This window comes from Leptinotarsa decemlineata, unplaced genomic scaffold (genome assembly GCF_025532065.1).
Source record: "Leptinotarsa decemlineata unplaced genomic scaffold, Ldec_3_MD MMD2_tig00000010_RagTag_RagTag, whole genome shotgun sequence".
Taxonomy (NCBI): domain Eukaryota; kingdom Metazoa; phylum Arthropoda; class Insecta; order Coleoptera; family Chrysomelidae; genus Leptinotarsa; species Leptinotarsa decemlineata.
Window position 1 is genome coordinate 7,347,512 of NW_027412538.1, and position 14,292 is coordinate 7,361,803.

General features: G+C 33.8%; 2 protein-coding genes and 1 pseudogene across 3 annotated transcripts in view; all 3 read left to right on the plus strand.

Moving 5' to 3' along the window:
- The first annotated feature begins 755 nt into the window (after positions 1 to 755).
- Positions 756 to 2,033, plus strand: LOC111512742 (lysM and putative peptidoglycan-binding domain-containing protein 3). Its single transcript, XM_023168893.2, has 4 exons — positions 756 to 908; positions 964 to 1,147; positions 1,201 to 1,545; positions 1,603 to 2,033. Exons 1-4 carry the CDS (start codon positions 889 to 891, stop codon positions 1,753 to 1,755), a joined length of 702 nt encoding a protein of 233 aa, XP_023024661.1. The 5' UTR covers positions 756 to 888; the 3' UTR covers positions 1,756 to 2,033.
- A 2,680-nt stretch (positions 2,034 to 4,713) lies between these two features.
- Positions 4,714 to 14,292, plus strand: part of LOC111515748 (probable Rho GTPase-activating protein CG5521) — a 49,154-nt gene continuing 39,575 nt past the window's right edge. Inside the window, exons 1-4 of one of the 2 annotated variants that reach the window (XM_074171305.1) lie at positions 4,714 to 4,975; positions 5,038 to 5,148; positions 10,791 to 10,808; positions 10,875 to 11,453. In XM_074171305.1, the coding sequence (XP_074027406.1) occupies positions 4,870 to 4,975; positions 5,038 to 5,148; positions 10,791 to 10,808; positions 10,875 to 11,453 (814 nt within the window). In that variant the 5' untranslated portion in view covers positions 4,714 to 4,869. The remainder of the gene's footprint in view (positions 4,976 to 5,037; positions 5,149 to 10,790; positions 10,809 to 10,874; positions 11,454 to 14,292) is intronic. The other variant, XM_074171306.1, reaches the window with a different exon arrangement.
- On the plus strand, positions 12,960 to 14,291 carry LOC111512745 (small ribosomal subunit protein uS5 pseudogene; annotated as a pseudogene).

Here is a 14,292-nt window from a genome sequence, read left to right on the forward strand (position 1 = left end):
TTTGACGTTACGTTACGTCAGTTGTCAATTTCTACTATTTTGATCGTTATAGTTCATAAAGTGCTGAAAACTTTTCATCAAATAAGTTATAAGCACGGTAGAATGTTGATTTTTACTGTGTAGTAGGGATGTACAAAATAAAGCTGTGAAATAATTACTTGCACACATCCGATTCCAATTGAGGTTAGAGAAAATTGAAAAGTTTGTTTTTATTGTCGATTTTGACATCTGACCCAATTGAATCATTTCCTTTTGGCGAATCTTATTATTAATGACGTCACTACGAATCGTTTTTGAATACACGCTTGAGTAGGATTAAACACCAAAAAACACCTTGCCAGGCAATGAGAATTAGAAGTTTTAGGAATATTCAGTGCCATGTTCAAATATTCCAAATTAAAACGTGTCATCAATCCGTGTCCCATATTTAACCGGTTTTTCATTAGTGACACAATGGTGGTAATTTTAGAATCATCAAACCACGTTTCTGATTACTTTTAGAACACAATACCACATATCTCAAGTCTAGGCATAACACTTCCGCATGAGTATTCCTCTGTGACATGAGTTAGGTGTCGAGTCTATGCCATAGATTTTATAATATATTTACTTACTTATATTATATTATAATATAATATTATATATTGACCATTGATATTATAATATCAATGGTCTATGCAAACTTGACCTTGATATTTAGAATTTACGCACATATAAAAGTTACGAAATCACTGAATTTAAGTAGGAAAATCATAATTTGTGGTGGCAACTCTGCTAGTGTATTGGGCTCCATCTAGTGGGAGTGGGAACGAATTTTGCAAATGGAAATACATTAAATTTTGTTGCTTTTCTGTTAAAATTGCTGAATATGCTGAAACCATACAACAAATGATGAAACAAAGACAGAAGTGAGTACTATTAATCCACATAATTGAATGTGTACAAGCAGTCGGAATTTTTTAGGAACAAAATATATGATGGGTCCTATAAGTATCTCTACAAAGAAAAAGAAAGTGGCAGTGATAGTGGTGATGAAATAGAATTATACCTTAGCACCAAGCCTCAAAAAATTGACACACCAACTATAGAAAAAGTTGTTGAAGAAGGTGATACTTTGCAAGCACTAGCAATACGTTATCATTGTAATGTAAGATTTGTTTGTATATTTGAAATGACTACTCCATATGTTCCTGTTTTCAGATTGGCGATTTAAAACGAATCAATTCGATTCAAAATGACAATGAAATTTTTGCAAAACGAATCATCAAAGTGCCTTATAGACCTTTTACAATGGCCCTTGCTGGGGTACATGTCAGTGGAAGAAGCTCTCCAGATGCTGTGCAGCCTTCTACTTCGAAACTTGTGGATATAGACTCTGTAAATACAAAATTAAACCAGGAAATTTCTGAAGTGAATGAAATTATTTTTAATAGTCAGATTACACATAAAATCGTAGAGAGACATGTAGAAGATGTATGTGAAGAAGATTGTGATGATCAAGTGAATTTGTTACCTCAAAATGAGAGAACTTTACCTGAAAATGATGTATGGCTTGAAATAAGTCTCATGTCTCAATGTTATTCTCAACCCTTGTTTTTGCAGGTGTTCTCCAAGTTGAACTGTAATGGGGCAGATGCTGGTATATCCTGGAAAATACTCATAATTTGCATAGTGATTGTAGTTCTTGCACTACCTCTAATATATGTTTTTTACATCGCTGAGCATCCAGATGAATATCACCACCACAGCTCATGATAAAATAGACATTTTTATCATTCCGTTAGAAGTACTGATTGATTCTTAACTAAAAAATATTAGATTAACCATGTGCCTGATGACAAAAACCTCAACACCATCATGTGAATGAATCTAATTACTTCTAAAAAAGTCAAAACTTTCTATGTATCCATAGAGTAAATGATTGTGATAGAAAGATTTGTTAAAATAAAAATAACAGAAAGAATTGTAGAATGCAATGGAAATGAACCACTGAATAATAATGAGGAGCTGGTGTCTTCAAAATAGAGGCCAAAGTTGTTTTTGTGAATATTCCTCATATCTCAGGGATATCTGAACAGTATGTACTTCATATTCCCAAAGTTTTATTTCAACTTGAGTCGATATCTCGATTTGGTTCTCAACTTTTCTCTTGAGATTGTGGATTTTGAATTAAAAAATAGAAAGTGGCTAGCCTAAAGCTTCAAAACTTTTGGTGAATATTCGCTATGATCATCATATTTGAATTTAGATAGAACTTTAAAAAATATGATAAAACCACTTTTATTTCCTGATTTTTTTATGGTTTCCAACCTCAATCAATCTGAAAAATGAATAAATATAGACTTACAGATAATCTGTTCAAGTTTAAAGGCAAACTGAAAAAGTTACTGTGTGATATAAATCTTTTAAAGAGTCCACTTAATCTATAGCTGATTAACAAACTTACTGATCAAAAAAATTAAATGTTTCCGAATACACCCCTTTTGAGAATGTGTGTATTTCTTTTGGCAAATTTTTGAGCAAAATATCAAGATGACAAATTTGACTGTCTACAAAAACGTACACACACAGGATGTTTGCTGAGGAGTCAGTTCAGGATAATATTACCTCTCGTCTTGGCTTAAAACACACTTGTTAACTGCCAAAAGTATATTAGTGGATCCTTTTGTTTTTCTTTATTTTTCGAGTTTGGTGATTATTGCTTCTATGCTATTCCCGATCCTGTCTATTTGTTTGTTTTTTCTTACATTTAGGAGGTCTTATACTTTCACCTGTGTAACATTTCACACAGGAACAATGTATTTTATAAATATATTTTTCTCATTTCATCCTTATTCTCGGGTTTTGTTACTTTAAGAAGATATCTCAATGTATTGGTAGTTCTAAAAGTTGTTCTAACATCATATCTGTAAACGATTCGACTAAATTCGCATAAACGGATTGATCTTCAGCTGGTACTGCACATGAAGACACCTTGTCGACAAAAACATCTTCCAACTCCATTCGGGCTATGGCTATTCCAAGACTATCAACCCTTGACGGTCCATAACCGAAGAACTTCGGAACTGGGAAACTGCGTTTCCCATATTGACTGAAGATTAATACTGTACATTGTTGATTTTTACTGTAGGAATGAATCACTTGAAGAGTGTGAGAGTTGCGCGCAATTTCTGAAGCCTTTAAAAACTCCCGCTGGCTCAATTGAAAAACCGTATGATTCATCATTTGGGTTGTTTTGTCCATAAATTGATCACCCTTCCCCATTCTCCTCTTTTAATACAAAAACTAATTCTGCGTGAAAATATTCACTCAAGAAATATCAGACATAAAAACAAATTAACTATGCCACAACATCGCACTGCACAGTTTCAGAGATCATTTCTTTTTGGTGCTGTAAAACTCTATAATTCATTGCCTGAGCAATTGAAGAGATTCAATATCAGGAAATTCAAAAACAAATATAAAAATTATATCTATGATAGTCAGTAATGTCAACTTTTACTTTTTAGACAACAGATCAATTCAAATAAATTATTTATCAACTATCTTTAGAAGGTAACCACAAATTATTATTTTATTTACGGTTCTCATTTCGTGGTACCATCACTGTTAATTGCTTTTATTTTTGTATGTTTGCGTGCATTATGGAGTGGTGCTTGTTGGTTGAGTTAGAGTAGTTTTGAGCTAGACTTCGCCAAGGAGTACCAGAATCTCCTGTAAACTATTTTCATTTTCAAATATATCTTTGTATTGTTTTTTTTTTTGTATTATCAATAAAGCCGATTTATTATTATTATTATTAAATTTACTGTTTGATGTGTCCAAGCTGGACACATCAATTGTAACATAAAGAGGTTCTTAGTTTATGGCACTGACTTTTTTAATGCCCTAATTGTCCACAATTATAGCATCTGTTATTATTGAACCCGATTCCTTTCCTGTTCTTTTCCGTAAATTTTTTCGAGTAGTAAAATTATCTTGATTGTTATGAATTTTTACTACTAAACTCCCTGCTACATCAACTCGAATCAAACAATCTAACTCACAGAAATTCAAATTTCCTCATAATCTCTTTTTTTTAATATATAATATATGCTTTTTTTCTCATTTGTTCCCATTTTTCAGCAGTCCTTAATGAATCTATGAATGGTAATCCAAACTTTGTTTTTAAAATAGCCCATGTTCACATTCCCAAATTAAAGTTATTAAACCAATTTGCTGCCGGATCTCTCAGATTTGACTGTGCAAATGTCAGTTTGGTTCTTTCATTCCAACCCTGTAAATTAGTACTAGTTGTAACTGCAATGAGTTCAACCAATCTAATGGCATACTACCATGAAAAATCCACAATATTTGCAGTATATAATAGGTAAACATACTTTCATTATATTCGAAATTTTCACTACTGAGTAGTCATTTAATTATTCATCTGTTGCGTTACCAAACTAAGATCTCCCAAAAATTGCCCATTCCTCCTAATAATTGCGAAAAATTTGGTGAAATAGGGATTTTATCATTATCCATAAGATCGCGAAATTTATATGTTATTCCTATTTATTTTTATTCAAATCAAACTGACAGAACGTTTACCCAATACTGTTCTTTCCCTAATCACCCCTACCATTGTCTGAAGATTTAGATCTATAGACAATGCCCCTACCACAGAAGAACTGACACTACCCTGTTTTGGCAGTTTGAAATATGACAGTTGACAATTTTGATGTATGAGGTTGTTGTGTACGTCAACATTGTATTTTATACTTGTAAAAAAACAAACCGATAAATATTCATGATCTCTTCATCAAAATGTGACACTATCCTAAAACGCTAATTTCTCATGAAGGATGTTAACTGTTTCTGGTTTTCAAAATGTTTACAAAGAAAAATCTTGTTGACATTAAAAAATCAACATCCAAACTTCAAGACACCAAAAAAGATGTTTCTACAAGAATCAAACATCTGAAAATAATACTAGGTGGGTTTTGGGCTTAACAAACACTTGCGTGAATTAAATAATTGTCTCCAAATTATTTCCAGAAAATGTGGATATCTCTGAGGCAAAAGGATTTTTTGAAGCAAATTTCAGTCACATATATAATGTTTTATATGAGAGTTTTGTACAAACTGAAGGAAATTTGCGCCAAAGAGGTAGGATACTAGGAATAAATAAGAAATAAAAGCCAGGCATTGAATCTTCATGAATAAATTTATTTTCAACTGATTTACTAATCATGTACCAAACGACCAAGTCAGGTCATACCATTTTCCAATTTTCTATCAGCAGAATGTTAAGTGGTGATATATATCATCATTTTCAGTATTCAGAAAGTTATCCATTCCTAAAGTTCTGGTATATTTTTCATCTAAACTACTGTATACAATTTTTTCCTTTTAGGTACAGTTTTGGTGTATAAGGACAAGTCCGCACGGGTGACTTCGTGGCTTCTGTTTCGTAACTTTTATCAAGTCTATAGACTGGGTAACTTTTGTAGTGACCCATGAACATACCAGTGACTGAACAGTCACCGTGCTACTGAGTTTCTTTAGACAGGCGTGCACATATGACAATTTACTCACTATACATTATTCAAATCTGTTTTTTACTTTCCTCAATTACTGCCAAATCTTTCTTCAGCTGAAATGACCTCATGTTGAAATTTTTGTATGATAATTCTGGTTAATAACACATTAGTGACTGAAACTACATACATTAACCATTTGGTTGATGAGTTATTATGAATAGATGAAATTTGGTTAAAAGACGAGACAATAAAACACAATATTGAAGGCATTTCATAGCTAAGCCAGAATGTATAATACTCTTGAAGTCTATAAGTCTTTTCCACAAGTGAACTTTTCACTGTCTTTTGAAATAAATGTTAGATTGTAATATTTTTGAAGAGACCAGGTAATTAGTTATAAATATTATTGCTTTCAGATATAACAGAATTTATCGTTAAACTACAAGACAAGTTTGAGCATATATAGTCAATTATTGGGGTTGAAGCTGACACTATCCGAGAGGGTTCTGATGCCAGCATTGTTATATTAGTGGCAACAAAGAATATACAGTGTGTCCAAGATAGGAGGGCCATCATGGGAAAATTGTAAACTCTAAGAGATATACATATTTAATAATCATGGCGATAGATCAGGTGAAGTTGTTGCCAAAAAAAAATGGCTAACTTATAACAGGTGATTCTTTTTCCCGGTCCATATAAAAAAGAAAAATTGGCTATGGTTTCTTGAAGATGAAATGTCGGATTACATATTTGTTAACGTCATCTTATACAGTTTATGAAGTGTCGACGACAATTTTTTTCAATATCTCCTTGAATAACGTCAGAAAAAAATTAAAACAAAATTGGAAAATTTCAGTTTTTTTCAAATATTTCTGGAACCAATCGAAATTTTCTGAATTTCAAAATGTTATTTAAATAAGCTGTAAAATGGACGTCTTTTCCATAGTTTAGCTCAATTTGTTTCACAGGTTTCCAATTTCCTCGTGCTAACCCTGCTTATCTTGGACAGTCAGTATAGATTCTTTCTCCTAGGAGATTATTAAATCAATTACCATGATTAAAAGTGAAACTATCAGAAAAAATGTTCTAATAAAAATTATAGTTCCATTTTTTAACGTTTTTCTACAATATTTGGATGCTATTGTATAGTTAGGAGTACTGCATTAACAAAATGAATTCAGTTAGTACTTGATCTTCAGTGAATACAAGAATATCTTTTATTCATCACTTTCATTCAAAAATGTTCAAGAAGATAATGACCGATTCCTCTGAATCGATGTTGACAGATGATGCCTCAATAAAAAAAAAGCTAAAGTTACCTTCCGTGAGTGCACTTCACTTTTGTGAGGTGTGCCAGTAACGAAAAATTTTGGAGCCGCTACAAAAGTCACCCATGCACGCTGTCCATAATTATTCATGAATGATTTTAAAGAATAAACTCCCATGTGAGAAAATTCTGTAACAAAGTGTATAGTCTATACAAAGTCAATCCGAACAGCTGAATAAAAGACTTATGTACCGGGTTTGTTGAATTTACTGGTTGATACCATATTAAAATAATGATTAGAGCTCATTATACCACGCCGCCCATGCCATACAAAGAAACTGCCGACGTTCTGTAACTATTTAGTTTTTATGTCATTTGAATTGACTTCGTATATACTATACCATCATTAAAATATCGGGTGTCAACAAAAATCTGGTAGAGAAGTTGTAACTGCTAGCGAGTCAGGTATATCAAAATAAGATTTGGTATGGGTAAATAATTTGTTTTGAGTGTTCAAATTGAACACATATAATTTCAACAATTTTGGATACTGTGACAATAGGGCCGTTCAGTCTGTCAAATCAAATCAAATCCACAATATAGAGACATTTAACAGTTACAATCATTCAGGAATTCTTCGCAACTGTAGTAACATTTGTCTAGTAAGAGATTTTTAATGCTCCTATAGAATAACTTGTCTGTTTTAATTTGTGTAATAGCTGAAGGCAGCGCATTGTAAAGGCCGACTGCATTATATAGTGGTGATTCTTTAAATTTCGAGGTTTTGTGTCTAGACACCTTTAATAAATTTCCATTATGCGTTGGATATTAATGACATGATGAGGTTTTTTCAAGTAGTGACTCGTTTTTTCTGGCGTAGTTCACATATTTATATATGTATATGCAGGGAGCTGACAGAGATATGGAGCCACATAAACATAAGACATCAAAACTGACAAGATTTTTGACACAATCTATAGATTCAAGCATTTAGTTTATAAGTTACTAAGTTTTCGAGTTTTACTTGTAAATAAATAAATAAAAGTATAAGTTTGGAGTGTGAATCAGCCAATACTCTCTTCTCATAAAGCTGGTCACTGTCATTATCTAAGTGAGTGTTTTGTTTTCTAAATGAGACTTAAAATAATTGCATGGATATCCATAGCACACTTGAAAAAAAATAAATTAATTATTATCCACTATTTTCGTTAATAATTTTTTAATTCATTTTTGCAATCGCAAATAACTTAGTATTGTTAAATTCAACAAAAAATGGTCGTTATTTGAAAAATAATAGATACAAAAATCCAGTTTTCCAAACTCATCTTGATCCTGTCATTCTAGACACTGAAACAATTAAAATTTTCTGTCGTCACGTGAGGTCTTTAGATTAGTTTATGTCCAGTCATGGCCACCTAGATGCAATATTGAAAGTGACTTTAAAAAATTAAGTAGGCGTTAAAACTTTCAGAAATGTCTCATTCTAATCCAGAATTGTCTCAAAAATAAATAATTTTTCAATATACAGGATGTTCTACTTGAAAATTCAAAACCATTTCCGATGTAAACAGAAAATAGGAAATACACCAAAACTCTCTTCTTCATACATTCAATTAAACCAAATCTCATTTTGATAACCTATTCTAGATGTTATGACTGGTCCATTAGATTCCTGGACTCCCGGTATATTTTAAATTATATACTTGTGATGCACTGTTTGGAACCTTTGGTGTAGTAATGAATATTACTGGAGTTGTTTCTCAATACCGAACCGTCATTTTAACAACTCAACACGTGTTTCGACCACCAAGTGATCATCTTCAAGAGGAATATCGAACAATTTAATCTTCCTCTTGAAGATGATCACTTGGTGATCGAAACACTTGTCAAGGTGTTGAAATGACGGTTTGGTGTGGTGTGGTATGGTTTAAAATCAATGTTGCTAAATTATTTTATTGGAAACTCCATTGTGATACTTTGATATTATTAAGTTATCTGTTTCAATTTTCTTGAGTGTAGGATGAACAGACAATTACAATTAAATAGTCGGTGTTCAAACCTCATCTTTGAATGAGTTCAACATATTATTCTTTATAAGATTTTTTTTGAAGAACCCAATATTTTTTACTGGTTTTTTGGGTTTTTAACCTTCCGCAATCTGAAAAAATAAAAGCTAAGTCAATAGAGAATCTGCTGAAGTGTAATAAAGGGCAAACTGTCAAAAGAAATTAGAACTATCACAGTTTGGGGCGAGATTTTTTATAGTGTCAGGTTTTAAAAATGGAAATGGATTCTTTTCAGAAACGTCAACCGCTTGAGAAAGCTAAATATCAATTTTTTTTTTCAATTGTAGGCAAAATTTATGAATACGACAAGTTTCTGACTTATTGGACTTTTCAATAGTTTATATCACGCAGTAACTTTTTGGGGTGAAATTTTCAGTTTGCCCTTTATTAGCACATTCTCTAATGATTCAGCTTTTATTTTTTCAGATTCTGGAAAGTTGTAAACCCCAAAAAAAATAGTAGAAAATCAACATACCTAATTACTTTCCTCGATCCTGAATTATAAAAACAATCTTGACCCACTTTTAATAATTGTGATCTGAAAAAGATTCCAGTACATGAATTTCTATTGTTTATTCATTGTATAAACAATTTTTTTTCATGTATTACCTCTCTCTCTCTCTCTCTCTCTCTCTACACAACGTAAAAAACAACCATGTATTATTTCTCGAGAAAAAAATATTTACACTTTATCTATTCCATTTAACTCTAAAATTTATCTTCGACAGGGTAACAAATGTTCAGAATGTTGTTCAAAATAGATGGGTTTACAATTACATCAAATTGTATTCTTCAATATCCAATCTCCAGAGATATAATAAGGGGTGGAAATTATTACATTGCTTACTCACAGATGTTTTCAGTCGCAGACCCAGGACAAAGATATCAACCTGCCTAGGGTCCCATGCGACTGTATTTCAAGCAGAAATATATGCTATTGAATTGTATGCGGAAAGATTGGTAGAGTTCAACCTTATACACAAGTCAAGAAAATATTCTCGTACAGTCAAGCGGCTTTGGAAGCTCTTGCCTCCTACCGAGCAACATCTAAATTGGTAGCAAATTGCCAAAAACTACTCTCCTCAATAGTAAGACTCAACAAATTGTCTCTGGTCTGGATTCCTGGCCATTATGGCCTGGAAGGCAATGAGGCTGCTGACTAGCTTGCAAAGGAGGGTGCTGCAAGCAGCTTCATCGGACCAGAACCTGTCATGGGCATCGCTTTAGGCTTTCCCAAACAAACCAAACCATTGTTGGACTACAGCAGGGATGAATTACGATATCTAACAGGCCTTCTCTCAGGTCACTGTCGTCTGAATCATCATATGTAGAGACTTGGACTGTCGGAAGGCAGCATCTGACCTGAACAACTACCCACCATATAAACTTATCGGCTTCGTTAATAGGTGGGAGCCACAATAAACTCTTGCGGGTTGCGGGTCGCATAGACCCACTCACTTTTGACCTACTCATAGGGAAGTTTATGGGAAAAGTATTTTGATAGATGATTGGACGAGTTTAATATTGAGTTTGAAGTTCCGTAAATCAAATTTATTTATTTTATGAAGAGAAAACTCTATCTTAAATTTCATATTTTTGTAAAAATAACATTGAACTTTTGTAATCTGTATCATCATTGGAATTACTTTGCTAATGAAAAAAAAAGATATGTTATCAAAAGAAAAGCATTTAAAAAAATCTTTTAAAAATAAATATATATTGATGAGGTATAGTCGGAATTCTATTAGCCTGAGCATACGATAATGATATTCATCTCTTACCTTGTGAAGCCTTTCAGCTACACTCAGGAAAATGTTGGCATGGAGTCTCGGAGAGTATTATTATTACAATCATCTCATAATCCCATTGCTTCTTTTTCCTTTTCATATGTAAATATTGCACAACTAATAACTTTATATTTTTCTGTGGTGTTAGAGCTGTCTTTTCATCTTGGTAAGTTAACATAATTTTATTTCTAACAAAAATCCCATGTATATTTTCTGATTTCTAACCACACAGTACACAAGGCACACAAAGAGGAGTTGGAATGTACCCTGTGGATTTTGGAGCAAGTGCTCTGCCTACTTCCAGAGCTAATTCATCGAAGGTGGCAGTTACATTCTCTCGGTAGACTTCTTTCAAAACTTCTCCATCCTGGAAATACCACCAAGCTACGTCGACATGGCATCAGGTATTTCTTAATGTGGTATCAAGCCTTGAATGAGAATGCACCTGAGTACGTTCATCAGATGTTCACCACGTTGGTACCTGGTTTCTACAGCCCAAACTTAGTTAGCTGCAATAACAGCACAAGCGTATTTCATGATACTAGTGCTCAGCACCCTGTGACACCCACTGAGTTGTTGCCCATTTTGCCTATATCGAGTAGTGACAAATCCTGTGATCAACCAAGCAAGTTTTATTTGGAGTGTCTGTTGGAATACATGGTACACACAGTTGTCAAGCTGGAATGGCAGGACAAAAGTGCCTACCACCACAGGTGTTTCAACTTTCTGTTGGAGAAGTTCAAGATTTACTATTTACCCAAAATTTGTCCAGATTTCTGCAGCGAGACGTCTCTGTACAGACCAAATTTGGGTAAGTTGTCTCTTTAATGTATAACGTGAAATTTTAAACTGTAATGTATGGAGATAATCATTTCTCAGTTCAAAATCAAATTCTCACATTCTGAATTTTCCATAATAGTCAGGCACTGCGACCGTTACCACATCGCCTTTGATAATGTCTACCGCAGTGGTAGACGAAATATCGGGCACAAAAACCTGCAGACCAAGGCCAAAAAACCCGAAAAATTGCTTTCACACAGTGATCTCCGACCGGGTTTGGTATCTACTCTTTGATTAAACAATTTCGTTAAGATATCTTCTAACAAGTCTTTCGTTGGCTTATATTCCAACCGAATATCTTTTATGCAACACCTCACTCAATGGCTTTCCTCCTTCGTTTGGAAGTTTCATATAATTTTTTGTATAAAAATAGAGAAGAGAAAGCCAAAAAGCTTGTTTCTCAAAAACGAATCTTTCCTACGAAATACCCTTTTAATTCAAACAAGATTCCTATGTTCGACAACAGTGTTGGAGGAAGTATTAAACAATGATCAGAAGAGGGAAATCAACCTCTGATGCAATCAACTCTCTCACAAATTACATAAAAGATGCATTTGACAATAAAGATAAATATATTGGTGTATTTACTGATCTCACTTCGGCGTTTGATTGTGTGAATCATAAAATCCTCTTAGACAAATTATACTGGTATGGTATTAGAGGGGTGTGCCTAAAGATGATAGAATCATACTTGACTGAGAGATTTCAAGTGGTAGAATGCGGAGAATCTCATAGTCAAAAAATGAAATTGATAGGAGTTCCTCAGGGCTCCATATTAGGACCAGTTCTCTTTCTTATATATATTAATGATCTACCATATTTCTTAAATTCATCAGATATTAAGACTACCATTTATGCGGATGATGCAACCTTGAGCAGAGCAGTGGACGAACTTAAAACTCCTCAACATACCCTAAATAATATCCTGGACAAAGCACGATCTTGGTTTGGATCAAATGAACTAATTTTAAGCAAAACAATACTCTGCCACTAGACTTTCGCAATTTGTCATTCAATAGATTTAAGTACTTTCTGAAGTTTTTCTTAACTGAAAATCCTCTGTATGATATCAATGAAGTGTCCAATTGAATAGAGATGCCTTTAATGTGGACACCTAAATAATAGGTGTGTTCCCAGTTGACTAATATGTATGTGTATTGTAATTTAAATCAAATCAAATGTTTGTATTGAACTTCTTAACGATCTTGATATTCTTGATGATCTCAATATAATTTTCTCAACCTTATGATTACCATCTAATTCTCAAATTCAATCAAGCAATGTAATTTGTTTTAATGAGTATGTTGATTTGTTTTAATGATTATGTCTTCGTATTTTTTTTTCTCAATTCATGACTACCATTGATTGTGGAATCTTAAGATGTGTATAGCCTGATTTTAATTGCGCTATTTGTTTTGACATGTCTATAAACCTTGTGTTTCTCAAAACGATTAAAGATATTAGTATTATTATTATTATGGCGAACGCAGCTCCAGCCGGTGGTCGTGGCGGTTTCCGTGGTGGATTCGGTAGTGGCGGTAGAGGAAGTGGTCTTAGGGGCCCCAGAGGTCGTGGCCATGGACGCGGTAGAGGCCGTGGTCGCGAAAAGGAAGACCAGAAGCAATGGGTGCCTGTAACTAAGCTAGGACGGTTGGTAAAAGATGCTAAGATTCGCTTTTTGGAGGAGCGAATCTTAGCATCGAGTACCTTAGCAAACGAGTATGTTGACCAGCACAGACTCGTGCTGGTCAACATACTCGTTTCAAAGCTTTCATTGCTATCGGTGATTGCAAAGGCCACATCAGTTTGGGAGTGAAGTGCAGCAAAAATGTTGATACTGCTATCCGTGGAGCCATCATCTTAGCCCAGCTTTCTGTCGTACCAGTCCGTAGAGGTTATTGGGGTAACAAAATTAGTCAACCCCACACAGTGCCTTGCAAAGTCACAGGGAAATGCGGGTCTGTAACTGTACGTCTCATCCCAGCTCCTTGTGGTACTGGTATCGTTTCTGCCCCTGTTCCCAAGAAACTAGAAGAAAAGACTGCTATACATCAGCCAAGGGATCTGCTGGTACACTGGGTAATTTCGCCAAGGCAACTTGTGCAGCAATTTGCAAGACTTATGCATACTTAATGCCAGATTTGTGGAAGGAGATGCCTCTTACCAAGACACCCTACCAGGAGTTTGCGGATTACCTTTACAAAAATTACCGCAATGGATCTGCTGCAGCACATACTGAAATCGTTTAGATCGTGTTTAAAATAACTTCTCTACACGTTATTGTGAAGAGTATATTTTGAACCTTTCTTCCATTGGAGGTTTTCCACAATTATTTGTTTAAAGATGGAGAAATTTAAGCTGTCAGATTATTTCGTATATATTTAATTTTCAAGATCATCACTTAGGAATGCGGTGGTAACATCAACATGGACTATTTTCAAATTAGTTTCTGCTGCTAAACCTATTAAAAATCTAATTGTGGAGTTCCTCACCCCGCGAGAAAAAGTTTCATTGTAATCAACTCTGTAGACTTTGGTATATCACTTTCCTCAACCTGGCTTTATGTCGGCTAATATTGTCATTGGAATTACGATTGATTTTGAATATCCATTTATTTTCAAATATTTTGCAATTAGAGAGTTTGTCGACTAGTGTCCATATATTATTTTCTGTTAAAGATTCCATCTCTGGTTCCATCACAAAAAACCACAAGTGTTTCTAGCCAAAATTTAATTGAAGACTGGCCTGAAGTTTTCCCCACAGTCCTTCGCTTTTTTTTATTCAACTTGAAATAAATAACAATTCTTTAC

What these genes read in the sequence shown, in the direction of transcription:
- LOC111512742 (XM_023168893.2), top strand. Translation starts at nt 889, where the DNA reads ATGATGAAACAAAGACAGAA. An exon ending in ATGATGAAACAAAGACAGAA is followed by an intron (nt 909 to 963) that starts GTGAGTACTATT and finishes GGAATTTTTTAG; the next exon opens with GAACAAAATATATGATGGGT. An exon ending in GAACTTTACCTGAAAATGAT is followed by an intron (nt 1,546 to 1,602) that starts GTATGGCTTGAA and finishes TTGTTTTTGCAG; the next exon opens with GTGTTCTCCAAGTTGAACTG.